The 25,158-nt window shown below is 48.3% G+C and overlaps 1 protein-coding gene across 2 annotated transcripts in view; it reads right to left on the bottom strand.

Moving 5' to 3' along the window:
* Positions 1-25,158, bottom strand: part of ADAMTS7 (ADAM metallopeptidase with thrombospondin type 1 motif 7) — a 66,257-nt gene that overhangs the window by 26,574 nt on the left and 14,525 nt on the right. For both annotated transcript variants that reach the window (XM_083586148.1, XM_083586147.1), the window contains exons 10-17: positions 24,131-24,223; positions 22,338-22,483; positions 21,117-21,286; positions 19,653-19,786; positions 17,926-18,046; positions 16,626-16,870; positions 9,806-9,947; positions 79-205 (exon numbers count right to left, since the gene is read on the bottom strand). In XM_083586148.1, the coding sequence (XP_083442274.1) occupies positions 79-205; positions 9,806-9,947; positions 16,626-16,870; positions 17,926-18,046; positions 19,653-19,786; positions 21,117-21,286; positions 22,338-22,483; positions 24,131-24,223 (1,178 nt within the window). The remainder of the gene's footprint in view (positions 1-78; positions 206-9,805; positions 9,948-16,625; positions 16,871-17,925; positions 18,047-19,652; positions 19,787-21,116; positions 21,287-22,337; positions 22,484-24,130; positions 24,224-25,158) is intronic.

The raw sequence follows: 25,158 nt of genomic DNA, 5'->3' as shown, positions 1-25,158 counted from the left end.
GCTTGATGGGCCATTGACCTGATCCAACACGGCTCTCCTTATGTTCTTGTGGTTTAGACGCAGAGGAGTTGAGCTGACCTGGCAGGACACGGCTCCTCGCTGCAACTCTTCTGCTTGTCGTCCGGCCGGCTAAGGACGTTGCAGTAGTGCTCCTCCACCATCCCAGCCACTTTCTCCATGCAGTGCACAATCTGCCGCTGGACCCCTGATGAGAGAAGGAGGTGCGTATCAGGCATGCCCCGTGTGCACAGTAGTACATGCTGGCAGGCCAAGAACCAAGAATCAGTGGGGTGTAGTGGTAAGAGTATTGGACCAGGACCTGGCAGACCAGGGTTCAAATCCCCACTCGGTCACAGCACTCGCTGGGTGACCTTGGCCCAGCCACTCCCTCTCAGCCTAGCCTACCTCACAGGGTTGTTGTGAGGATAAAATGGGGAGGCAGAGAACTATGTGTGCAAGGTTGCCGGTTCGGTCCCCGTAATGAACAGCTGCAGATTCTTGCATTGAAGGGGTTGGACTAGATGATCCACAGGGTCCCTTCCAATGCTATGATTCTATGATTAAGCTATAAAACGCTTAGCATGTGCTCCCCCACTTGAAGGTTGCTCATGAGGAATAGAGGTTCTTGGACTGAAACAGTTGCATGCCAACGGACAGCAGTGGCCCTCCAGGGTTTCAGGAGGGGCCATTCCTCAGCCCTACCTAGAGATACAACTGGGGATTAAATCTGGGATGTTCTGCATGCAGGGCTGATGGTACAGCCACTTCCCTGGCTGGGTGTTAGAGTCCCACCACCACACACAATTGCTGCATTGGGCAGTCAGCTGTAGCAAGGACCTGGGAGCAGCGCAGGGGTTAATGATTGCAGAAGACGCTGCAGGTCTCTAAGCCCTGCACCTGTGAGCAGCTCTTACTAACAATACCCCCCCCCCCCAGCCCTGCAAGGTTAGGGAGGGGAAGCAGCAGGAGGCAGCCTAGAGAACTTGGAATGTTGTAATTAAGTCACCATGGAGCACCGTTGGGGGGCTGAGGTCAGCAAAGATCAGGTTGAAAACGGAGCATGCCAAGACACACACACACACACAGTGCATGGATGACCAGCTAACAAACAAGGACCCTCTTTGTCTGCCCCCCTTCTTCGTTAGGGCCTCTGCGCCAGCAGCTCCTGCACCCAACTCCCTATCTTTAAGCTATTCTAAGATGGGGTGGGGCTGTGGTCTCAAAACCAGGCATAAAAGCACTTCGCCGTGCAGGACAAAGAAAATTTGTTCCCTCAACCAGAACCCTCGAAAGCAGCAGACTTAAATAATGCCCAAACTGCTCCATTTCAGAGGTTGATTTGTCCGCTTGTGACCTTCAGCCCAGAGCCGTTAACAAGAAAGAAATCTAAACTGTTGGTCCTGGCCTTAAGTTTATTTTAAAAACAAAAGCTGCAATTTATTCCTCTGTGTTTTTGTTTTTATGGCAATGCCTTCTTGCAATAATTGGTGCAACTGGTAACGGGACTCCCGCGGAGTCGGTTTTCTGATGGGCGGATTCAGAGCCCTCCTCCACGTACAATGCCGCAGATTGTCTGTGGGAACAATAACCCTTTTCTGCCAGGAACAGTAGTGCCGATCTGAAGAGAGCTCTTGCAATTGGATGCATGGAACTCCACAGGGCTGGGAAAGAATCCTGGAAACTGATCTCCTGCCACGTGGGGTGAGCTGCAAGCCAAGACTCTGCAATGAGGAACGCTGGGCAGGAGAGCTAACAGCCGACCTCAGAAATCAATCCTAGCAGCGGGAGAGGCCCACGGGTAATCCCACGGGAGAGAAACCTTTTCCTGAGGATTTATTTGATTTGGTGTGTCCATGTTCCAACAGTACAGTTACATTGCCACCTCCCTCTTTCTTTTGCAGAGCTCAAAGGAGCATGCAGAATTTGACCTCACCCTGTAAGCTCAGATAGGCTAAGGATGCTACCAGACTGTCTTGAGTTTTCCGGCCGGTACAGTAGTACCTCTGGTTACGTACTTAATTCGTTCCAGAGGTCCGTTCTTAACCTGAAACTGTTCTTAACCTGGAGCGCCACTTTAGCTAATGGGGCCTCCTGCTGCTGCCGCACCACCGGAGCACGATTTCTGTTCTCATCCTGAAGCAAAGTACTTAACTTAAGGTGCTATTTCTGGGTTAGCGGAGTCTGTAACCTGAAGCGTCTATAACCTGAAGCGTCTGTAACCCGAGGTACCACTGTATTCAAGCACGTATCAGAAAAGTTCATGCAATTAAAGTGGATCCAAGTGTGCTCTGTCACCCACATCACAAAAAAACCCCACTTTCTAAAAATAAACAAAATATCATGATATGGATTTCAAACCGATTTGGGACGATATATCGATAGATCACCCAGCCCTACTTAGAATAATCGAATTGTCGAGTTGGAACCCCTGCAATTCAGGAATATGCAGTTGTCCCATACAGGGATCAAACCTGCAACCTTGCCATTATGAGCACCATGCTCTAACCAACTGAGCTACCAAGGCTCTAGCTCTGGCTTCCTGGAATACCCTCTTCTCTGTTGCAATATAAGCATCAAAATTCAGGTAGAAGGTGTCCTAAGCTGAATTATGATCACGGCTCTTTCCTGCCTCCCCTTCCTTCTGTGATGCCACGCCATTCCTTCCTCCAGGAGAAAGAGAGGCGCCTGCCCACCGCCCTCCCAGATGGCACAAGGGCTATTTCCAGACCTCTGGAGCTATTTTAGCACAACTGTTTGGACAAAACAGGCTGTTTGCTGCCCGCTAACCTTGGCGGCTTTAGATAGGAAGCATCTGGGAGATGGCTCAATGAAGGCTGCCTGCTTCCATTCAGGGCCCCTTGGTCAGCAGCAGCACCTATGAGCAGGCCGTCTGCTGAGGACTAGCCTCAGCTTCTGCACATCAGCAACAGCTGAGAGGTCAAAACACAAAACAGCTGCAAAAGCCTCTCCCTGCAGAAGCCAAAAGCAGGAGCGTCAGGAGCTCTTTGCATGGAACTGCTACAACTGATGGAGGCTTCATGGAGGAGAGGGCAATCGATGGCTACTAGCCACAATGGCTATGCTCTGCCTCCAAACTAGCTTTACGAGAAAAGACTTCTGGGCTGCTTCCAGACTGTCATTATTTAATGGGGGCATTTCAACTGAATTGCCAGCCAATTCAGGTTGCATAATTAAACTGGATTTGGCACTTTAGGACAAACCCACTTCTCTAACCCTAAACCTAAGGGGGGGGAGGGAATTGGACAGTTTGTAGTAAGGAAAGGGGTGCGAAAGTGCAACAGAAATTGTGGGGCGACATTTGCTTGAGGCGACATCATTTCATCTCCCTGCAAACAAATCAGAATGAACACTCAATAAACAGTTGATGTTGTTTACCTTCCCTGCAAACTTTGTGAGAACTAATTAGGATGCTCAATAAACATGTCATCTGGAAGTGACCCTGACCTGCTTCTTAGCCAGGCGTATTCACAAATATGTCCCATGGAATTTAACAGGATTTCCTCCCCCAAGTGAGTGTGCACAAGATTGCATCTCATCCTTGGGTGACTGTGTGAATTTGCACCAGCTCTGGGCTTGGACCTTGCAAATAGACACCACCTTCCTCCTCCTTACACTCCAGGCAGCACTGTTGCCTCCAGAGAGCCTCCTTTGCCATTTGTAAAATGCATGGCATGGAGGAAGCGGATAGAGAAAAGTTGTTCTCCCAGTCTCATAGGGGACATCCAATGAAACTGAAGGTTGGAAGATTTGGGATGAAGAGAGTCTTTCTTCACGCAGGGCATAGTTAAACTTTGGAACTTGCTCCCAAAGCAGGCAATTACGGCCACCATCTTGCATGGCTTAAAAAGAGGGTTAGACTAAGGTTACCAGATGTCCCTGTTTCCCGGGGACAGTCCCCGGATTTACAAATCAGTCCCCACAGAAAATCCATTGAAGCTGAAAAGTGTCCCCGGATTAATTGGAAAAAAAATCTGGTAACCTTAGGTTAGACAAATTCATGGAGGAAGAGAGGGCTATCGATGACTGCTAGCCGTGATGGCTTTCCTCTGCCTCCACAGTCAGAGGCGGCAATGCTTCTGAATACCAGTTGCTGGAAGCCACAAGAAGGGAGTATACCTGAAGGAGTGTCTCCACCCGCATCATTCAGCCCGGACACTGAGGTCCAGTGCCGAGGGCCTTCTGGCGGTTCCCTCACTGCAAGAAGCCAAGTTACAGGGAACCAGGCAGAGGGCCTTCCCAGTAGTGGCACCCGCCCTGTGGAATGCCCTCCCACCAGGTGTCAAAGAGAACAACAACTACCAGACTTTTAGAAGACATCTGAAGGCAGCCCTCTTTAGGGAAGCTTTTAATGTTTGGTGCATTACGATATTTTAATATTTTGTTGGAAGACGCCCAGAGTGGCTGGGGAAGCCCAGCCAGATGGGCAGGGTATAAATAATAAATTGTTGTTGTTGTTTTTGTTGAATCCTACTTGTGGGCTTCCCACAAGCAACTGGTTGGCCAAAGGACGCTGGACTAGTTGGGCCACTGGCCTGATCCAATAAGCACTTCGTATGTCCTTATGTGCAGTCCCCCCACCCTGTCACTTGCAACAATCTGCCTCTTGCTCCTGTTGTGGGCTCCTTTTCTACGAGACACAGAACATCCCTTGCCTTGTCCTTTCTCCTCCTCATCGCCAGCTGACCCTTTGCTCCAGTCTCTGACCTTGCAAAGGTCTCTCTCTCCCCCACCCCACCTCTCTCTCTCTGTGTCTGTGTGTGTGTTTCTCTTTCTCTCCCTCATCCTTTCCCAGCTGGCTGAAGCACACAGACACTTCCCTGGGAGCAAGGAGGAGGCACGTGGGCCAGGGGTTGGCGTAGCTCAGTGGGGCTGGATGCTGGAGCTGCTCCTGGCGTGCAGGCTGGACAGTCCCCACGGGGGCCGGTCACAAGCCAGGATCTGATGTGCTTCTGGCAGCCTCAGTTTCTGGCAGGAAACCCAGAAGGCGCTTGGCTGGCAGACTTCCTCTCCCAACCCAGCAAATGAAGAAATCATCCGAGAGCTCCCTGCCTCCCTCAGTCCACGATTATGTCACCCTTCTTCTGCTCCCTGATTGCCTATCTGCCCCTTCTCCTTTCCCAGACCCAGAACCTGCTTAAAGGTTCCCTTTCATAGTCTGGCGATAACAATTCATAAGGCCAACAGGCCACAAATGATATGAGCGGCTGGCGTCAATGTTTGCAGCACAGCAAGCACACCAGAGGCTTTGGGTGTGTGGGGGAGACCCCGGCTGGGACACCTGATTGAAGTCTGCTGGCAGCAGACCAATCAACAGCCAATCAGATTCAGGGAAATTTACCCTGCCAATCAAGCTTAGAGGAAAATCCACTTTCACAATCCCAAATACAGCCATAATAATAATAATAATAATAATAATAATAATAATAATAATAATTTATTTATACCTCGCCCACCTGGCTGGGCTTCCCCAGCCAATCTGGGCGGCTTCCAAAAAAAACATTAAAATACTGCAATACATCAAACACTATAAGCTTCCCTTATAGTTGTTGTTCTCTTTGACATCTGGTAGGAGGGCGTTCCACAGAGAGGGCGCCACTACCGAGAAGGCCCTCTGCCTGGTTCCCTGTAACTTGGCTTCTTGCAGTGAGGGAACCGCCAGAAGGCCCTCGCTGCTGGACCTCAGTGTCCGGGCAGAATGATGGAGGTGGAGACGCTCCTTCAGGTATACTGGACCGAGGCCGTTTAGGGCTTTAAAGGTCAGCACCAACACTTTGAATTGTGCTCGGAAACATACGGGGGAGCCAATGTAGGTCTTTCAAGACCGGTGTTATACGGTCTCGGCGGCCGCTCCCAGTCACCAGTCTGGCTGCCATGTTCTGGATTAGTTGTAGTTTCTGGGTCACCTTCAAAGGTAGCCCCATGTAGAGCGCATTGCAGTAGTCCAAGCGGGAGATAACCAGAGCTGTTTGTTAAGGGTGCTGGGAACTGTAGCCCTAGAAGCACAGGAGCTCAGGAAGCTGCCTTATACTGATAACAGAATTGCAGAGTTGGAAGGGACTTCCGAGCATCATCTAGTCCAGGGGTAGTCAACCTTTTTATACCTACAGCCCACTAATGCATCTTTCTTGATGGTAAAATTTCCTTACCGCCCACCAGCACTCAATGGAAGAAGGATTCAGCTTGTGCTGCAGAACCCCCTACCGCCCACCCAGAATCCTGAAACACCTACTAGTGGGTGGTAGGGACCAGGTTGACAACCTCTGGTCTAGTCCAACCCCATGCAATTCAGGAATCTAGCCATCTGGATGAGAGTCCACCACTTTCTGAGGGAGTCCATTCCACTGTCAAACAGCTCTTACCATCTAGCTCACTTCTGCACCAACTAGCAGCAGTTTTCCAGAGTTTCAGGCACTAATCTCTCCCAGCCCTATCTGGAGATGTCAGAGATTGAGCCTGGGTCCTTCTACATGCAAGGCAGCTGCTCTGCCACTGAGCGGTGTCCCTTCCCCTGTTTGTAGCTCTGTGAGGGGTAAACTGCCGTCCCCAGGATTCTTTGGGGCAAACCATGTGTATGGTGTATGTGTTTATGCAGCCAAATACAAATACATCACAAGGAACTCACACACACAAACACACACAAACCACCACCCCAAGTGCTGCTCTGGGCCTTGTCAAGGTGGTGTGACAGCATCTGACAGAAAATCTGGAGCGTTGGCGCTGCAGAGGAGTCCTGGAAGATGATCTGGTTTCAGTAAAAGGGACAGAGATGCCAAGATAGAAAGAAAGAACGAAAAGAAAAGAAAGAAGAAAGAAGAAAGAAAGAATGAATGAATGAATTTTGGCGAGTGTAGCTGTGCGTCAGGCCCCAGTGAGCTGGGAGAGCTGAAAGAAGAGAATCTGTGTCCTCCCAGGTGACATAATCTGCCCCCTCTGAAGACATCCAATTTGCTGCCTCTGAAGCTCAGGTTTCTGGGCTTTTGTGGAGCTGTGAAACCCATCTGCACAGGGCCTTCCAGGCAGCTGTGACCCATTACACAGAATTTCTCAGCAACAGACTGGAGGTGGGGTAGCAGGGGGAGGGATGGGGAGAATGCCTCCCCAAGAAATGTTTTGCCCGTAGGAGTTAAACGTGCAATAATGAGTTGGAAGGATCCGGCCCTGCCTTCACTGCAGTGCGTCCCTTCAAACCATGGAGCTGATGTTTTGCCACTTCTAGGACTTGTAGAAGCATGTGTGGCAGGTTTGTAATCTATGGAGGAGGGCTATCAATGGCTACTAGCCATCATGGCTTGTGCTCGAATCCTGCTTGCAGGTTTCCCACAGGCATTTGGTTGGCCACTGTGAGAGAAGGATGCCGGACTAGATGGGGTGTTGATCCAGGCTGTTCTTTTGTTCTTATGTAAGGGAGAGCCAAGTGCCATTGTGAAAGTTTACCTGGAAAATGCTGCCTTCCGAACGACACTGGGAAATAGGGATATATGCATTTGCTTCAGAAGAACCTCATTCTCACCCCAAACCCCTCATGTCTGGATTAATCAAACTGGAATAGTTATGAAATGGCTGATTTCGAATGCCGAGCCTTCCGATAACAATCCCGTCCACATATTGAGAAAACCAATGCAAACTTTAATCTTTTTAAAATCTATTGTTATTTTAATTTTTTAAAAGCTTTAAATTGTTGTCGTTAATTTTTCTTAGTGATAGTAAACCACTTTGAGGTTTGTTGTAGCTTTACAATCAAGCAGTGTATAAATATTATGAAATAAATAAATTAAAAACCCCTTCCTTCTCCTTATTGCAAAAGGTCTGATCTTTGGGGGAATTGGGTGAGTTGCACAAGACCTCCCAAACCAACTGTAGTTGCACAACCTGAATTAGCCGCGACTAAATCCCACCCCAAAATGGTGGTCATTTGGAAGCACCCTAAGGAGAGAGTGAAGAAGCATCCTTAACTGCCTGTGCACTTGGTCCCGTCATCTCATGCTTTAATAAAACTCAGCTGTAGAGGAGGACTCTTTCCCAGTTTACCCAGTCAACAAGAGGCGGACATCAAAGGACAAGGCAAAGCCTTCTGCTTTTCTGTTTTTCAAGTTGTCTGTTTCCAAAGAGGCCTTGACCAGCTGGCGGCAAGAGAAAGGAGCACATGCAGCTGCGCAAACAGAAACCCATGTCCTTATGCACCACTGTGCATGTATTGGCACACACATTTGCAGAGAGTCAAGCATCCTGGACAAAGGGGCACAGGCAGGGTCTAAACACATCCAGCAGTGTTGCCTGTCCGATCGCTTTGATACATTTGCATTGAGAATTTATGCACTCCACAACAGCGGTTTCCTTATCCACAGGCTAGAGTGGGTGGCAGTGGCCTTTGCAAACGCCTTTCCTTGCCGGCGGAATAAATTCTCTTGCCTGCCTACCCTTCCATCTTGCACTCAGTTAGCCAGCACCTCAAGGCAGGATGCTGCATCCCCCAATTCAGGGCTCTAATTGAAGTGGCCAAACATGAAATGCATTTTGTACTTCCTACCCAGCAGTCTAGACAAGCTGCATTCTCAAGCCAGAACTGCATGCCTCTGAGCAGGGGATTATGGACACCATTAAAAGTAAAGGGACCCCTGACCGTTAGGTCCAGTCGCGGATGACTCTGGGGTTGTGACGCTCATCTCACTTTACTGGCCGAGGGAGCCGGCGTACAGCTTCCAGGTCATGTGGCCAGCTTGATTAAGCCACTTCTGGCGAACCAGAGCAGCACACGGAAACACCATTTACCTTCCCGCCGGAGTGGTACCTATTTATCTACTTGAACTTTAACGTGCTTTCAAACTGCTACGTTGGCAGGAGCAGGGACCGAGCAACGGGAGCTCACCCCGTCACAGGGATTCGAACCGCTGACCTTCTGATCGGCAAGCCTTAGGCTCTGTGGTTTAGACCGCAGTGCCACCTGCGTCCCACGGACACCATTAAGGGATAGCAAAATTTTCTGGCTACTTCATTAGCTAATTATTATTACCATATCCTTCTTACTACAAGGTGGACTGTTGGGGGTTGGGGAGAGGATACGCCCACTGGCCTTTCCTGCCCCACACGAAAGGCCTGATCCTGGGCTTCTGATTCACCACTGTTAGAAGACGGCTACAGAGTAGTGTCATGAGTCCTTCTGCCACCATTCATTCATTCATTTCATTTGTTCAGTGTTCTATTCAAAAAAATGCCTTGAAATCACTTAAAGCATCATAAAATGCAAAACAGCTAAAATCAGTTAAATTAATTATTATTATTATTACAAAATATAGCAGACAAATATTTCCTTAAGTGCTCAATCAGCAATACTTTGAGAGAGACAAATCCTGCACACAACTGAAGCAAGAGTTCCACAAAAGAGAAGAGAATATTACAAAGTTATGATCTAAAATTAACAACCAGAAGCCTTGGAAAAACAGGAATTTCTTAGCCTGGTAGCAAAAGGCTGACAATTATGATGCTTGGCATCTTTTCCTGGGGACAGCATGCCACTGTTGGAGAGCCACCACTGAAAAGGCCTTCTCTCTCTCTCTCTCTCTCCCCCCCCCCCCTCTCTCTGCATCTCCCTCAGATGCGGTCAGAAGAGAAGAGACTCTGGTGGTGACTGCAGGGCTCGTGGAAGGTTCACCTGCTTTTCTGGATTTCCCCCAATGCGCGAAGTTTCTTGCTCTGGCTCCTAGGCCAGAACGTGACCACCCCCCGCCACTCCTCACCAAACGTTGAACAGTGAGACAAAGGCAAAGAAAGAGGCAGGCATCCTTACCTGTGCCACAGGTGGCTGTGCATTTTGTCCAGGGTCCGTATTGCCAAAAGAATTCGGCCGGCATGATCTCGTTCTCATTCTCAGATTCCCTTTGAATGGTGTATTGATAGCGGACTCCTGGGTTCTTCTCCTGGAATAAGAGCTGAGAGGCAAGGAAGAAAATGTTCTTAGGCAGCATCCAGCCAGACGGTATAAAAAGCGTTTAACGAAATGTGGTCCAGGTACCGAGAAAGTGTGATGATGTCCTGCCAAGAGAAAGAGGGCCAGCAGGAAAAGACCTTGAGATGCCTGCAGCCGAGGACTGGCAACTGCAAACTTACTGAAAGTTTAGGAAGTGACCAGTGTTTGGTTTTCAGAGGATCACAAGGATGTTACAATAGGGGAAGGGCCCCTCCTCAGAACTAAGGAAAGCAGGATGGATCTGTGGGCTCCTCTTCAGCTTTCCACATGATCTGATTGTACAAAACTCATGCAGTGTTTAGACCAGTGGTACCCAAAGTGGGAGGGACGCGGGTGGCACTGTGGGTTAAACCACAGAGCCTAGGGTTTGCCGATTAGAAGGTCGGTGGTTCGAATCCCCGCAATGGGGTGAGCTCCCGTTACTCAGTCCCTGCTCCTGCCAACCTAGCAGTTCGAAAGCACGTCAAAGTGCAAGTAGATAAATAGGTACCGCTCTGGCGGGAAGGTAAACGGCATTTCTGTGCGCTGCTCTGGTTCGCCAGAAGCAGCTTAGTCATGCTGGCCACATGACCCGGAAGCTGTACGCCAGCTTCCTCGGCCAATAAAGTGAGATGAGCGCTGCAACCCCGGAGTCGGAGACTGGACCTAATGGTAAGGGGTCCCTTTACCTTTACCCAAAGTGGGCAGCAGCAGGCCCTGGGGGGCAATGAATTACCTAAGAGGCAAGGGGGTGCAGCAAGCAGGTGCTGGAGGTATAAATGACTGCCAGACTTTGCAAAGCTGGTATCACTGGATCAAGTTTGTCAATTCTGTTGAATGAATTAAACCAAATAGTTTTATTTGGATTTTTTTTGGGGGGGGGAAGGCAATTAATTGTTATAGTTTTGAATTTTATTGTGCTATCTTGCTTAGTGTGCTGGGCAAACTGCTACTCTGAATAGTGCTTTTTACAGAGGAGAGGAACTGGGTGTGAGTTTATGGAACTAAGAGGGCGGTGGCCCGAAACAAATTGGGAACCACTGGGTTAGACTATGTCCCATCTTTGCAGAGCATTCATTCTAATTTGTTTATGGGGCAGTTATACAACAATGAGGATTCACCCTGATCTGCTTGCAGGGTGCCTGCAAAGTTTCATGTTCAATCATTCACTCATGCCACATGTTCCAGTACGTGCCCCTGTCACTTACCTAATTGCAAAGTCTGTTGTTTTGGTTTTTTTAAGGTGGCTTTGTTACACTAGAGTGACATATTTAAGGCAGTTTCCCTTCCTTTCCTCACTTTCTTCAACCTGACCATTTAAATAGGTCTCTCTCTCTCTCTCTCTCTCTCTCTCTCTGTGTGTGTGTGTGTGTGTAGGGGTGTGTGTGTGTGATTTCAGCTCCACCCCCAGATATCAGTCTCAGCTTATCATCAAACTTTATTTGCAGGCTTATCTGCAAAGGCACACCTGCCATTGAATGTGCTCTACACAGCAAGCCTAAACCAGTTTCAAGGCTGTTTGGCTCACATCACCCCTGCGAACAGCAAGTCTGAGATAAGAGGCCCAAATCATTTCTCAGCATCCTTACAAGACGAGCTGCAGGGGGTTAAGAGCCTTGAGATGTAAAACAGCTTCTCAGATTTTATTTCCAAGCTGATTTCAGTGTGTTGCAGTGGTACGTGAATGCCCCAAGGCAGACTACCTGCAGGAGGGTTCAAGTATCAATCCGTGGGGCACACAGCTCTGGCAAAGGCTTGCCAACTTAATTAAGGGCTTATCCACACTCACCTCCCGCTCTTTCCAGGCACAGGTCTGTGCTTAAAAGCTTCATGTCCAAGTGTGGGGTGTGGGGTTTTGTTGCCCCTGAGCTTCTCCTGCCGCACTTCGGTGCTCAATTGGGAAAAGCGTCAATTTGCATTTTCTGGGGATTGTCCCATTGAGATTTAAAGAGCAGGTTTTCACAGGGAAGGCTCCAGAGCCAAAGAGAAAAAGGAGTTTTAAAGCAAGGACTATGGCCTGGAAAGATTGGAGGAAAGGTGAGTGTGAATTAGCCCACCCTCGAAGCTGCCGTTGTTGCCAAAACTTTGCTGCTCTTGGAATGGACTTGGGCATCAGTCCAAGAGACTTCGCAGGGTATATTTTTTTTAATAACATTTTTCAAAAAGGTTTTTCAATTCCGTTACAAATCCCAGGGAATGTTTCAAGAGATTATGTGCTATAAGTCATTCCAAGGCATTAGCGTGAACATAGAAACTAATAATCTTTAAAAAGTCAGAGAAAGCAGCTTGAGACTCCCTCCAAAGTTGTTTTTTCCCTGAATAAACAAAGGCATTAACATTCATCTAACCTCCCTCTTTGAACTCTTTCCCTTCCAGCTGGCTGGCATGAGAACTTTGTAACTTGGTACCACTGCCTGAACTTGCTTTCTTCCTCCTCCCTCCCAGTCTTTTTCCTTTTGTGTCGTCGTACCTTTTATGTCAATAAGTCCGAGTGCAAGGAGTGGGCTTATCCACACTTACCTTTCCTCCACACTTTCCAGGTGTGGAAAACTCCGTGTCCAAGTGCCCCCCCCTTTTCCTTCTTGAAAACACAATTGGAGCAAGTGTCAACCCACGGTAAACCTGAATTGACATTTGCTGCGATTCAGCTTTAAAGAGCAGGTTTTGGGGGACAGTTCAGACAGAGAGATTTAAAGTGTGGACATGTGCCTTGAATAAGAGGGGCCAAAGGGTAAGGGTGGATAAGCGCCAGCTTGCCTTCTTGATATCTGTAAGCCTCTCTGCAAGCTTTCTCTTGGCTGAAAAGTGAAATTTGCAAACGCATGCAGAAATCGGAGGAAGGCTGGAAAAATTAGAAACAGAGAAAATGAAATGGGCAGGTTCAGCCATATTGAACAAGGGGTTGGCACTGAGTTTTTTGAGGACCAGCCAAGAAATTCCGGGGAAAGAGTGTGTGTGTGTGTGAGAGAGAGAGAGAAAGAGGGGGGGGGGATTGAGCTTCGTTTGCTTCAGAGCTAATTCCATCAAGGTTTAAAAAACACTCCCAACTGAGAGATGGGTGGTAGGGGGAATGGGAACATGGTTTTCTGGTAGAATATTCCTCTCCAACCAGTCCTTTGGCTTATTAATATTCTACAGCCTTTTAAATGTGTCTGTGGGAAGGGAGGGGTATTATTTTGCTGTTTTGTTTTAATGATTTACTTTTATTTTTATCTTGTATTTTCTTCTGCGAACTGCCCTTAAATCTTAAGATGAAGGGTAGCAGCATAATAATAATAATAATAATAATAATAATAATAATACTGCAGTGGTATCTCAGGTTGGACATGGGTGGTGCTGCGGGTTAAACCACAGAGCCTAGGACTTGCCGATCAGAAGTTCGAACCCCCGCGACGGGGTGAGTTCCCGTTGCTCGGTCCCTGCTCCTGCCAACCTAGCAGTTTGAAAGCACGTCAAAGTGCAAGTAGATAAATAGGTACCACTCTGGCGGGAAGGTAAACAGTGTTTCCGTGCGCTGCTCTGGTTCGCCAGAAGCGGCTTAGTCATGCTGGCCACATGACCCGGAAGCTGTACGTTGGCTCTCTCGGCCAGTAAAGTGAGATGAGCGCCGCAACCCCAGAGTTGGCTACGACTGGACCTAATGGTCAGGGGTCCCTTTACCTTTACCTCAGGTTACAGACACTTTAGGTTACAGACTCCGCTAACCCAGAAATAGTACCTCAGGTTAAGAGCTTTGTTTCAAGATGAGAACAGAAATTGCGCGGCGACAGCGGGAGGCCCCATTAGCTAAAGTGGTACCTCGGGTTAAGAACAGTTTCAGGTTAAGAACAGACCTCCAGAACAAATTAAGTGCTTAACCCGAGGTACCACTGTAATAATAATAATAATGTCTCCACAGCTGAAAGCAGCAATGCTTCTGAATGCCAGTTGCTGGAAACCACGGGAAGGGAGAGGGCTGTTGTGCTCAGGAATCTGGCTGGATCTTCTTTGATTGATTGATTGATTGATTGATTGTCTTTATTTCCCACCTTTTCCTCCAAGGAACTGAAGGTGGTGTACATGGTTCACCTCCCCATTTTATCCTCACAAGAACCCTGTGAGGGAGGTTCGGCTGAGAGAATGCACTGCCTGCCCCAATGGTCACCCAGGGAGCTTCATGGCCGAGTGGGGATTCGAACCCTGGTCTCCCAGGTTCCAACACGCTAACCACAATAGCTCTTAAGAAAAAAACCAAAGTTATTCTTGGAACACAAAATGAATAACCTGCCAGGGCAGTGGCAAAAAAGACAGGGGAAGAAGGTGTGTACCGAAAGCCCCCCACCCCCAGCCTGGCATGCCTCTTATGCCCCCCAACAAGGTGGTGTGATTTAGGAAGAGGAGAGATCACTGCCTGCCTGCCTGCCTGGTGGGTCTCAAAGCCAGCTCCTTTGTTTCAGAATTCACAAGCAGCTGGAGGAAGACAAGCAGGGGTCAAAAAAGGAAAAAAGAATTCCTTTCCTTGTCAAGCTGGAAGGGGAAGAGAATGTTAAAGTAAACACCTCCCTGCAAGAGGGGAGAGAAAAAGAATTAGCCCTGAGAAATCCATTTAACTCCTAAAGAGCTCTCCTGAGAAGTCTGACTGCTCCAAAGCAAAGGCTTTCCTGGCAGCCAGGAAGACACCCACCAGACTTCCCTGCAGAAAAAAAATGGCGATGAACTGTCCATACAGGGAGGGCAGGAGCCTGTACCACTGACAGGAGGGGCCCTATGGTGGTCTCCGCATTCATAGCAGCCTCTGGAAAGGTCGGAGGCCCTTGGTAGTGCCTCTCCTCCAGCCCCCTCGGCAAACCAGGCCAATGAACCAGATGAGGGTGATGGGAGTGACAGTTCAAGACATCTGGAGGGTTCTGAGGAATGCTGCAACAGATTTCAATTTCAGCTGGGCAAGAGAGAGGCCAGGTCCACCCACGGAAGTCAGCAAAGGCTTCCCAGATCAGCAGGAACCTCCCGAATGCCAGATGCTGCCATTTCCAAAGTAACTCGAGAGGAGTGCTTTGCTCAGAACTTCACAGAGCAGCTTTGCAGAACAGAAGCGGCAAGAAGCATGGCTGGCGGGGGCAGGCAAAGCTGTGAAGATGGAGGCTATGAAGCAATAGCCAGTTTATTTACATGCTGCGTTTCCCAGAAATCTGTAGTGCGTGCTCAAAGCAGTTAACAGAAAAGAGACAAACCCAGTTCCTGAAACGACAAAGTCCTTGTTCGCAGGCCATTTTAAACTACAGGGAAACTGAACTATGGTTTTAATTTGAACCCTGGCGGCGCACATGGCGGCAATTGTGGGCATGTGGCTTCTCCCTCCCTCCTGGCGCTAACACGCTGTTGTGAGCCAAGCCATAGTTTGTTCTTGACTTAGTGCTAGTGCACTCTGCATGTTCATGGATAAACCACAGTTGAACTATACAGTGGTACCTCTGGTTGCGAACGGGATCCATTCCGGAGGCCCGTTCGCAACATAAAAAGAGCGCAACCTGCAGCAGCACATCTGCGCATGTGCGGGTTGTGATTTGCCACTTCTGCGCATGCACGTGATGTAATTTTGCGCTTCTGAGCATGTGCGAGTGGCGAAACCCGGAAGTAACCCTTTCTGGTACTTCCAGGTCGCCACGGGACGCAACCTGAAAGAACGTAACATGAAGCGGATGTAACATGAGGTATGACTGTAGCTTAAAATGGCATGGAAGCAAGGCCAAAGAGCCTCATGGCACCTTAAAGTCTGACAAATCATAGAATTGTGATGTTGTAAGGGACCCCAAGGGCCATCTAGTCCATCCCCCGGCAATGCAGGAATCACAGCTAAAGAATGTCTGGCATGTGGCCGTCCAACCTCTCTTTAAAAACCTCCAATGAAGGAGAGGCCAACACCTTCGGAGGGAGTCTGGTACACCGTCAAACAGCTCTCAGCATCAGAAGGTTCTGCCTAATATTGAGTTGGAATTTCCTTCCTTGTAACTTGAAGCCCTTGGTTTGGTTCCTCCACAGTGGAGCAGCAGTAAACAAGCTTGCTCAATCTTCCATGCGACAGCCCTTCAAATATTCATAGATGGCTATCACATCCCCTCTCCGTCACCTCTCCTTCAATCTAAACATACCCAACTCCCTCCCCTGTTTCTCCTAAGGCTTGGTTTCTAGACCCTTGATCATCTTGGTCACTGTGATTTCTGCATTGCAGGGGGTCAGACTAGATGACCGTGCGGGTCCCTTTCAACTCTGCAATTCTGTGAGAGCACAAATACCATACTGTTACCTACAAGAGTTTTGGGGTCTATTTCCATCAACTCTTTGTTGGCCGCGAAATAACCTTCCACTCCAGCTTGAGCTGGGAGGGGCTGTTTAAACACAAGCCAGGGATGAGCAGATTCCAGGACACGGAATCACCGAGGGCTGAAAATATGTTTATGACCTCGGTAGCCTCACAGCTGCAGTCAGAGAGTGAAGTCTCAACAAGTGCTGCTTTCCCTGATGCCAAAAAGCAGGGCTTTAGAAAGCTGCACCTGTTGAATTTTTGCTTCACATATCTTAATTAAGCCTGCCCAACTCTGCAGCAGTGAGTCCATGACAGTGGCAGAGACTGGACCCAGAACTCACAGGTTCAAAGCCCAGCACTTGAACCCTCTGCAAGTACCTGAATCCACACTGGCTCCCCCGTGGGGCCTGGAGACGTGAGGTTCTCCCAGTTCCCAGTTCTCTCGTAGGTGAAGGTGGTCCCGGCCACCTTGTAATCGCCGTTCCATTGGATGGTCCAGCCGCCATTCAGGAAGTACTTCTCTGGATCTTCGCTTCTCAAGGCCAGGAAATTCTCTGCTTCCGCCACCTCCTCGATTTGGATCTCTCGTGCACCAGCTGGGATGAGCCCAACATCAACGTAGCCTGTTCAGGGGAATCAAACTCCTCATCAGTTGCAGGTTAACAGGACAAAAAGTACTCCTTTCTGTAGTCAAAGTCCCCTTTTCTGAATGTCACCAGAGTAGTCCCTTCTTGAATGCTCACACCCTTTCCTAGAATGCCTGTCATTCTACTGTGAATGGAAATGGCCACTGGGAGACCCAGCGAATGACTTTACCAAGGAATATTTTTTGGTGGAGGTGAAAAAGAAGGAGGGATGTTTCTGAACAGAGCACATGAATGGGACAGAGGAAATTCTCCATTTGCCAAAGGAAAGCATGTGATGTGAACACAACACTCATTGGTGGGTAATGGAAAACCTCAAAGAAGCGAGGGACCTCTGTGCGGTCTAGCCTCCTCCACAAAACATTTTGGAATGTTGCATTTCAAAGCTCCCCCGCTGCCCCAATCCATATTATTTGTACCTCTAGCTTACATCAAGTGCACCTATATATCCTTGTCACAGTGCTTCTAATTCCACAAATGCCAAGTTATCTGGAACTTCTCAAAGATGGAAGGGGACTGAGGAGGGAAATGAGCAAGCTGGGTCCAAGAAAGGCCCCATTCAACCCTCCCCACCAACACCCCTCCATCAGTGATGTTGGTAGGTGTTGTGTATTCAGTGCTCTGTGTTTGCCTGAGCTTCAGTCTGGACCAAGGATTCTGAGCCCCTGTGTTCTGATTCGATACATGATATCCAATCACAGAACATTTCATGATTTGGGCCTCTGCCATTGGCCCTTAAACTCTGAGTCATGATTCGCTGATTGGAAGTTTTGACAGCCAATCATGTTTGGAGTGGCCCAGGCCTTCAGAAATGTATATAAGCAGTTGCTTTGCCCTTGTTGTCCAGTTCTGTTAGTTCAATAAAGGTTCTTGCTGTTATTATATAGTATAGGAACCGACCTATACTTCAGTAGGCATCCATTTATGTTCTGATCCATGTTCATTCATTGCAGGCAGTCCCATTTCCATTTCTATCCTCTGACATCCCACCTTATTCCCAACCGGGCCCCCAAATCTGGCAGAAACATCCTCACCCAGCCCATCGCTCTCCTCAAAGGTCTTCTTGACGGTCTCGCAGGTCGACCCGTCTCCATGGCACACGCCGCATCGATCCTCCACAGCGTAGGAGTCAATCTCATAGTCACAACCGACGTTCTGAAAGGCATCAGGGAAGGGCGATGGGTTAGCCTTGCCCCCAGCACCTCCAGAGCAACTGAGGGGAACTGTAGTCTCAAAACCTAGGGGGTGCTTGGGTGGGGTTGATTGGATCTTCACACTGGCTGACTTCTGAGGCGAAAATCCAGGCTTGCTCTCTGGAAGTTCAGGGCAGAAGCTCAAGGGCACATGCATTTATTACACTGCCACTGGAATTGCAATGTGCAGGATATACCGTATTTTTCGCTCTATAAAACGCACCAGACCATAAGATGCACCTAGCTTTTGGAGGAGGAAAACAAGAAAAAAATATTCTGAACCCCAGCAGCCAGAACAGCAAGAGGGATCGCTGTGCAGTGAAAGCAGCGATCCCTCTTGCTGTTCTGGCTTCTGGGATAGCTGTGCAGCCTGCGTTCGCTCCATAAGACGCACACACATTTCCCCTTACTTTTTAGGAGGGAAAAAGTGAGTCTTATAGAGCAAAAAATACGGTACATGTATAAAGAGATCATAAGTAAATACATAAATTCTAATAGGCTGCAGGGAGGAGGAAAGACAGGCCAGCAGCCACTTTAGACTAGGCTCATGCACTGCCCCAACTTGCAGGGAGACCCTCCCCACCCCCAATTTCGTCACTTCCTGTTCCTCTCTGAGAAGCCGGAAGAGGCAAAGTATAGATTGTTCCACATCCCCATTCACCTGTCATCACTTGGAGGGTTGTGAATCCTTCTCTGGCACACCAGCCTCTCTGATCACTTAATCCACTGGAGTCAGCGACAGGCTATTTTAAAACTCTCCAGGGGGACCTTCCTTTATCAGGGAGAGAAGTTGCCAGGCTAGGTTTGGCAGGGGAACTCTGGATTTGCTCCTTTCCTACGGAAACCTTAGGCATCGTCAGGGTATGCAAGAAATTCCACACTGTTTCCATGGTCTCTTTCCACACACAGGGACCCTGCCTACCCGGGCAATTTTGGCCACAATACAGAATGTAAAGTGGCTGGGTTCTAGATTGCACCAGTGTTCAAAACTCCCATTGTTCTAGGCGCATTTTGCGACAGGGAATTTCATTAGGGCGAGCCGTTTCTGAGCTTTGGGTGCAATACTGAGCCTAAGATTTCAGATTAAAACTGCAGAGTAGTAGGAAAGAAGGACTTTTTCTGCCTCCCCATTTCCAGCCCCTCTCTGAAGACTGGAGAAGAGATCCTCATAAGAATATTAGGGGGTTGGGCAACGGAAGGAATAGGCCACGTGAAAAATGAACATCATATTTTAGCTGCAATTCATTCATTTTCAGCTTTGTATTCTTGTTATAAAAAAGGCACGCCTAGACATTACGTTGTTGAGCCCATAACCTAGGTTTAAGGGGCCATTTAGCTCCTTGCTTTCCTATCTCACTGGATTGCACCACCACCTTGGACTGCAGGGCTGTGTCTCTGAAGGCTCTCTTCACCTGACTCACCATGCCCTGCATGTAGAATGTTAGCACAGCACACTTCAATATGCTAGATTACTACATGCAGGGATCTTCTTACAGGGCGAGGGCTAGTCTCTAAACTCTCTCTCTCTCCTCCATCCAGGGAGTCACACTTCCCCAAACCTCTCCTACCTTACAGATCCCATTAATGCACATGTCTCGGCTCGAGTTTCCTTCGTGGCACGGGGTCCCGTCAATGACAGCGTCGCGGAGTTTTTCTGCAAAGTACTCGTTCTCCGGGCGACAGTGAAGTTCGCAAGGGTTAACTGCAGATGTCAGAGAGAAAAGTCCAGACGCTTGACTGCCTCTCCTCTCCTCTCCTTTCCTTAAGCCGTGTGGCCAAAGAACAGCTTGCCAGCATTAGGTATTCAATACATGAGGTGTTACACATTGCTGGTCCCATGCAGAGATGCAGCGGGCACCCTCACTTTTGATTTTGAAGGGTTTTTTTATGCTGACCAGCCTATGCAGCTGTTTAAAATGGCCATTGATTAGCTAGTCAGCTTAGTGAATGTTTTGTACTGCTTCTCATTTTAATATATGTTAATATTGCTGTACACTGCCCTGATATCTTACAAAAGGGTCACATATAAATAATACTTCTATAAATAAACACTCATTTATCTGTGGTAAGGCAGATGCTGACTCTTGATGAGATCTTGGCACCTCTTTGAGACTTTCTTGTCCACACAAGCATTTGCTGGCTGCTTAAGTTTTTAGCTTAGTGTGTGCATAGCTACAGTATGGATTTTTATTTATTATATTCCATATCCCACTTTTTTCCTCTAAGGAGATCAAGGCTGCGTCCATGGTTCTCTCCATCCTTATTTTACCCCACAACAACCCTGTGAGGTAGGTTAGGCTGAGAGGCAGTGACTGGCCTAAGGTCACCCAGTCAGTTTCTTGTCTGAGTGGGGATTTGAACCTGAGTTTCTCAGGTCCTAGCCTAATAGTGATCCTACACCACCACCCCTCTCTCTCTCACACACAACCATGAATAGAATCTTACTGAGGTTATAAATAGATTAATTTGTGTGTGTGTTTGAACTGCTTTGCTATTGCCCGGAGGAACAGCAGCGTGGTGCAGTGGTTAGAGTGCCGAAACAGGAATTGGGAGACCAGGGTTCAAATCCCCTCACTGCTAAGAAGCTCACTGGGTGACCTTGGGCTGGCAACTTCCTCTCTGCCTAACCTACCTCACAGAGTTGTTGTGGAGATTGAAAGGGGGGCAGGCAACTGTATAGGCCACCTTTAGCTCCTTGGAGGAAAAGTGGAATAGAAATGCTGCAAATAAGTAAACAAATAAATGTTTTAAATAACCGCAGGAGTAATCGTATAAATTCAGCAGTAGTCAGAGTCCTGGACTGGGGCCTAAGAGACCAGGACTTATATCTGCCATGAATCTAACAGGTGGCCTTGGGCCAGTTGCTACCTCCCTCAGCCTAGACTACCTGCCAGGGTCGTTGTGAGAGAAAATACAGAAAACCATGTATTCCACATTTTGGAGGAAAGGTGGAATACTAATACATGCATACATGCATAAATACATCTTTGCTGTTTTGCTGGAGAGAAAGAGAGAGAGAGAGATGGACTCACTGTTATTAGGGAGTGGGGTCCATTTGTACAGCTTCCCCTTGTAGGCTTTGCTGTTGAAGCGGCTGCATTGGAGTTGGCGGAAAGAGGGTCCGTCAGAGGGGCAGGGCTTGGTGTTGCAAACCCTGAAGCGCTTCCTCTCCCCAAGGCAATACTTCCCACCGTACTTTGGCCTGAGGTTGGGACAGAAAGACCGACGCACACCCACATTAGGAAGAACTATCTGACCGTAACAGCTGTTTGACGGCGGAACATAAGACCTTGGAAAGTGGGGGGCTCTCCTTCATTGGAGGGTCTTAAGCAGAGGTTGGATGGTCAGGGAGAAAGGGAACCGCATTTCTCCTTCTATCACTATGCTAGAACTTGTGGACATCAAAGGAAGCTGAATGCTGGAAGATTCAGGCCAGATAAAAGTCCTTCACGCAGCACACAGAATGGGTGCAGCCAGGGGGCAGGGGAGGCAGCTGCCCCCCCCATCAAGTAAATAAATAAAAATACTTAACTGAAAGTAGAAATAATCAGAATACAGCGGTACCTCGGGTTACATACGTTTCAGGTTACATACACTTCAGGTTACAGACTCCACTAACTCAGAAATATTCCCTCAGGTTAAGAACTTTGCTTCAGGACGAGAACAGAAATCGTGCTCCGGCGGCGTGGCGGCAGCAGGAGGCCCCATTAGCTAAAGTGGTGGTTCAGGTTAAGAACAGTTTCAGGTTAAGAACGGACCTCTGGAACAAATTAAGTACTTAACCCAAGGTACCACTGTATCTGAAACTGATATGCTCGCTGATGATGTTGTGGCACATGAAAGGTACTCCCTGATGTTAATTTTTAAATTTAACTTCCTAGTTTTCAAACGACTGAAGATTTCGACAGGTTTTTTCTGAGCACTTGGGCTCAAAAGAAGGTAATTTAAAACAACAGTTGTCGAGACATTTCATTCCGAATCTGCTAGACAGAGACAGACAGAGGATGACCCCCTGGCCTGGGCAACATAAATCCTGGCTACACCCATGGTGCACAGTTAACCTATGGAACTCCCTCCCACAGGAGGCAGTGATGGCCACCAACATGGATGGCTTTCAAAGAGCATTAGACAAATTCAGGGACAGGATGCTGGACTAGAAGAGCCACCGGCCTGATCCAGCCGATCCTCTTCTCATGTTCTCATATGCTCCCCTCGCTCACCCCCCACTGCAAGTGGAAGGGTCGGTCACTTACGTGGGGCTGTTGCACTGCCGCTCTGCGTTCTGCACGCCCGCCCCGCAGGTCCGAGAACAGGCCGCCCAGGAACTCCAGGCCGCCCAGCCTCCGTTGATGGACTCAGGGCGGTATCCCATGTGGACACATTCCCCATTGAAGCACCACTGTGGAGGAAGGGAAGAAGGAGGAGTACATCAGATGAGGCTGGCCTGCACATCCAGGCTCAGGCAAAGCCTTCTTCCAACCTGGCACTATCCAGATGTTTTGGACTACAGTGGTACCTCGGGTTACAGACGCTTCAGGTTACAGACTCCGCTAACCCAGAAATAGTACTCAGGTTAAGAATTTTGCTTCCGAATGAGAACAGAAATCGCGCGGCAGCGGCACAGCAGCAGAGGGAGGTCCCAATAGCTAAAGTGGTACCTCAGGTTAAGAACAGTTTAAGGTTAAGAACGGACCTCCAGAACGAATTAAGTTCTTAACCCGAGGTACCACTGTACATCTCCAAACTCTAACAATTGTAACAGAATTTCAATACCTTAGCAATCATATAAATAGACGTGTGTGTGTGTGTGTGTGTGTGTGTGCGTGTGAGAAAGATTCTGGGCTTCATGTTTGGGGAGTTATTTTAGAAAACCCACAGGCAATATCTGAAAATGCAAGCCTGAAGCAGGCAGTTTCATCATTTTCCCTCGAACGGTCTTCCTAATTAAGTACAACATTTTATCCGCAAACCAGCAGAGCATGACTCACAAATTCTCTTTAACTCGTGACAGCTTTAAAAGAGGGGAAATTATGTCCTAAAAGCCTCACGACCAGAACAAATGGCATGATCCGAACCTAGAAGCTAATAGTAGAATAAAACCATTATCGTAGCCTAGAGAGCACTTTTTACGAGGTGACTCATAAACCAAATTAATAAAATAGATGCAATAAACATTATGTCCAAATGAAAGGTTGTAGAGCAGTGAGTGAGCTCTCAAGTTTGCAAAAGTCTTCATGAGGCTGGAAGCTTTCTTTAAAATAGAAAGGAGGAGAAGAAGAAGAGGGGGTTGTGGAAAAAAGGATTTTGAGGATTTTGTAAAAGCAGCCTCTCAGCCTGCAGTTTGGGATAGTTTTAAGGCAGAATTGGGAGAGGGCCCTGACAGATTTAATGAAGGCAGCCTGTGGCTGGTGTGTGAACATCTCAGGTTGCACCCAAGGCCAGCGGGAGAAAGAAACTTGAGATGCTCTCCTTTAAAAAAATAAAAACAATAAAGCCAAGAGTAATTTGGGTTCCATCTCCAGCTCTAATTGGAACACACTTTCTTTGCAGTGGAAGGGAATAAAGGAAAGAGTGGCTGTCTGTATATACTGAGCAAGAGTGCATTTTACAGAGTCAAGGAGAAGTCAAATCCGGCAGTGGGAACACAAAAAGCTCCCTTAAACCAGGTCTGACCACTCATCTACCTAGCTCAGTATTGTCTGCACTGAGGGCTTATTCACACCCCCCTTTTGCCCTGCACTTTTCAGGCACAGCTCTGCACTTTAAAGTTCCATGTCTGAGTGCTCTGTTTTTTTCGCCCTGGAGTTTTCCCAGTGAAAACCTGCCCTTTAAAGCTGAAGCACCACAAATGGCTCTTGGCAAGGCACTTCGGCACAGAGCTTTAAAGTAGCGTGGACCATGCCTGGAAAGCATGGAGAAAAGTAAAATCTCCTTAAGTTGCAATAACAGAGGTAGCCTGTGGTCACCACCCAGTGAGCTTCATGGCTGAGTGAGGATTTGAACCCAGCTCCTAGCCCAGAGGAGCATGCGTTTGCAGGGGAATTACCTTGCCCTCATCGCATTTGGTGCCATCGACCGCTGCGTCCAGCTTGGAGTGACACGTGTTCCCCACGGAGCACCACAGCGTGCTGCAGACACTCTGTAAGACGAGAAGGCAAAAAAAAGAGGTGAGGAGTTTTCTCTTCTTATGGGTGGAATGAGCCCCACACTGCCCTACAGAAGAGAAAAGGGGAGAAGCTCCCACTTATTCCTTTCTCATCTCCAAATCCAGGCAGTGTAGTTTCCCTGCCAATGTGGTCCCCAACACTCTGGATTCTTTTTGACAGTCTTGTGTGAACCAAAGACCAAATTGAAAGGAGTACAGTAAGAAAGGCACTGAAATTGGCATTCTTTACATAGCACCATCAATGTATAGCTGGTGCTTGATAAAGTAAAGACAAGCGAAAATGGACAGGTCCCCGCTCCAAGGACATTACAATCTAAGTCAGCCTTCCCCAATCGGGTGCCCTCTAGATGTTTTGGACTACAACTTCCATCAGCCCCAACACAGTGTGACTGAGACCGATGGGAACTGTAGTCCAAAACATCTGGAGGGTGCAAGGTTGGGGAAGGTTGGCCTAAACTTTCATGGTATGGGAGACTAGCAAGGGAAAGGTAAGCACACAGCAGAAAGTGAGGGAAGAGGAATGGAGGAAATGCTTGTGTGGTGTAGTGGTTAGAGCACCAGACTAGGACCTGGGAGGCCAGGATTTGAATCCCCCACTGGGCTATGGAGCTCACTGGGTGACCTTGGAAAGTGGTGAGCTCTCCTTCATTGGCTGTTTTTATACAGAGGTCGGATGGCCATCTGTCAAGGATTCTTTAGCTCTGGTTCCTGCACTGCAGAGGGTTGGACTAGATGACCTTTGGGGGTCCCTTCCATCTTTACAGTTGTGTGATTCTATGGTCACAGTACTGGCTCTACCTGGGGTGAAAACACAGGAGCTGCTTACCCAAATCTTGGCTGAACTGGCCTCCTCTCCACCGAAGTTTCCTTCTGGAGAGGGTTTCTCGGACGAGATTAGACCCCACCCC

This window comes from Podarcis filfolensis (assembly GCF_964270895.1).
Source record: "Podarcis filfolensis genome assembly, chromosome: 14".
Lineage (NCBI taxonomy): Eukaryota > Metazoa > Chordata > Lepidosauria > Squamata > Lacertidae > Podarcis > Podarcis filfolensis.
This window is presented reverse-complemented; position numbering and strand designations above follow the sequence as displayed.